At 66.2% G+C, this 1,375-nt stretch overlaps 1 protein-coding gene across 1 annotated transcript in view; it reads right to left on the bottom strand.

The window, feature by feature from the left end:
• LOC114067297 (cullin-9-like) overlaps positions 1-1,358 on the bottom strand; it is a gene marked incomplete at its 5' end in the record, with an annotated part of 14,574 nt that extends 13,216 nt beyond the window's left edge. The window contains 4 exons of the mRNA XM_027902619.1: positions 22-25; positions 77-237; positions 590-772; positions 1,242-1,358. Coding sequence (XP_027758420.1) covers positions 22-25; positions 77-237; positions 590-772; positions 1,242-1,358 — 465 coding nt within the window. The remainder of the gene's footprint in view (positions 1-21; positions 26-76; positions 238-589; positions 773-1,241) is intronic.
• Positions 1,359-1,375: the final 17 nt, after the last annotated feature.

Below are 1,375 nucleotides of genomic sequence, written 5' to 3'. Positions count from 1 at the left end.
GGCTCCCCCGCCATGCCACACCACCCTGCACCAGGCCCCTGGTTCCATGGAGTCCATGGAGACACAGCACCCTCACCTGTAGAAGTGCTCAAAGGTGTGGGCGAGCTCCAGGCCACTGAAGACGACAAAGGGCTCCAAGAACTGCTGCAGCCGCTCCAGCGGCCCTGTGCTGCCCTGCGCTGCCCTGCGGAGCTCCTGGATCTGCACATCAAGGTAGCGGGCAAACTGCTCGCTCACCTGTGAGGAACAGGGCTGGCTGTGGAGGGCACTCACAGGGTGGCCACAGTGCAGGGCTGGGGGAATGTCCCTCGCGGGAGCAGCTGGGAAACTCTGGCACTCTCAGGCAGGGGCTGAGGGTGCCCAGGCACCAGTCCAAGGCACGAGTGTGCCGGGGCCAGGCCCACACTGTGATAGGCGCCACACCTGCAGCTGGGGCCCATCTCGGGCTGCCACAGGACAGGGCTCTGTGGCTCGGTGGGGACGAGCACACCACCCACCCAGAGCTCACCCCAAGGCCACGGGCCAGGGCAGCTCCCCAGCCTGTGCCCCCCCAGGGCCACAACACCAGTGCCGCACTCCCTTGACTCACATGCAGGGCAGTCAGGAAGGAGAGCTGCAGCAAAGCCCCCGCAAAGCCCTGGCCCAGGGCCAGCATGAAGGCCGCCTGCTGCCCAAAGAGCTCCTCCGTGGCACCGCGCAGGCGCTGGTACAGCCTGCAGTATTGCTCTGCAAGGTCTGGTACCTGCCCTGCTGCCTCCAGGAATTGCTGCACCTGTGGGACACAGAGCGAGAGAGGTGAGCCCACAGCGGGATGTGCCCGTGGGAACGTCTGCAGCCCCAGCCTTGCTCTGCCAACACTGACTGCCCGGGTCCCAGCCAGAGGCCAGCTCGGGCCCCTGTTGCTGCTGCAGGCTGCTGAGAGCTTGTGGAGAGGGCTGGACAGGGTCTGTGAGGGAATGACAGAGGCACAGCAGCAGCCCTGCAGGAAATCAGGGGCCCGACACTGTACCTTTCTCTTGGCCTGGCAGCATCCCCCTGGGTGCAGGGCCTGGCTGACACCTGAGCCGTGCCAGGGTGGCAAGTGCAGCAGAGCTGTCCCCACATCGCTCTGGGCTCTGTGGAGGCCTAGTACAGCCCTGTGCCCTCCCCACACTCCCAGGGCACTGCCAGGCCTCACTCCCTGCTCCACCCACCCAGCGTGGGTCCCACACATCCCTCCCGGCCAGCCCTCCAAGCTCTACCTGCTGCTGCACCACGCCACGCCAGCACTGCGAGATTCCCCACAGGCCGCTCGACTTCTCCACCACTGCCTTCGCAGCCCTGGCTGGCACCTCCTTGTTCTTCCCTGCCTTCCCACCTGCCAAGGGTGAACCCC

The sequence above is a fragment of the Empidonax traillii genome, unplaced genomic scaffold (genome assembly GCF_003031625.1).
Source record: "Empidonax traillii isolate 1590-97213 ecotype Southwest subspecies unplaced genomic scaffold, ASM303162v1 scaffold892:size253994, whole genome shotgun sequence".
NCBI lineage: Eukaryota > Metazoa > Chordata > Aves > Passeriformes > Tyrannidae > Empidonax > Empidonax traillii.
Note: the sequence above shows the minus strand (reverse complement) of the source record. Positions and strands in the feature narration are given on the sequence as shown.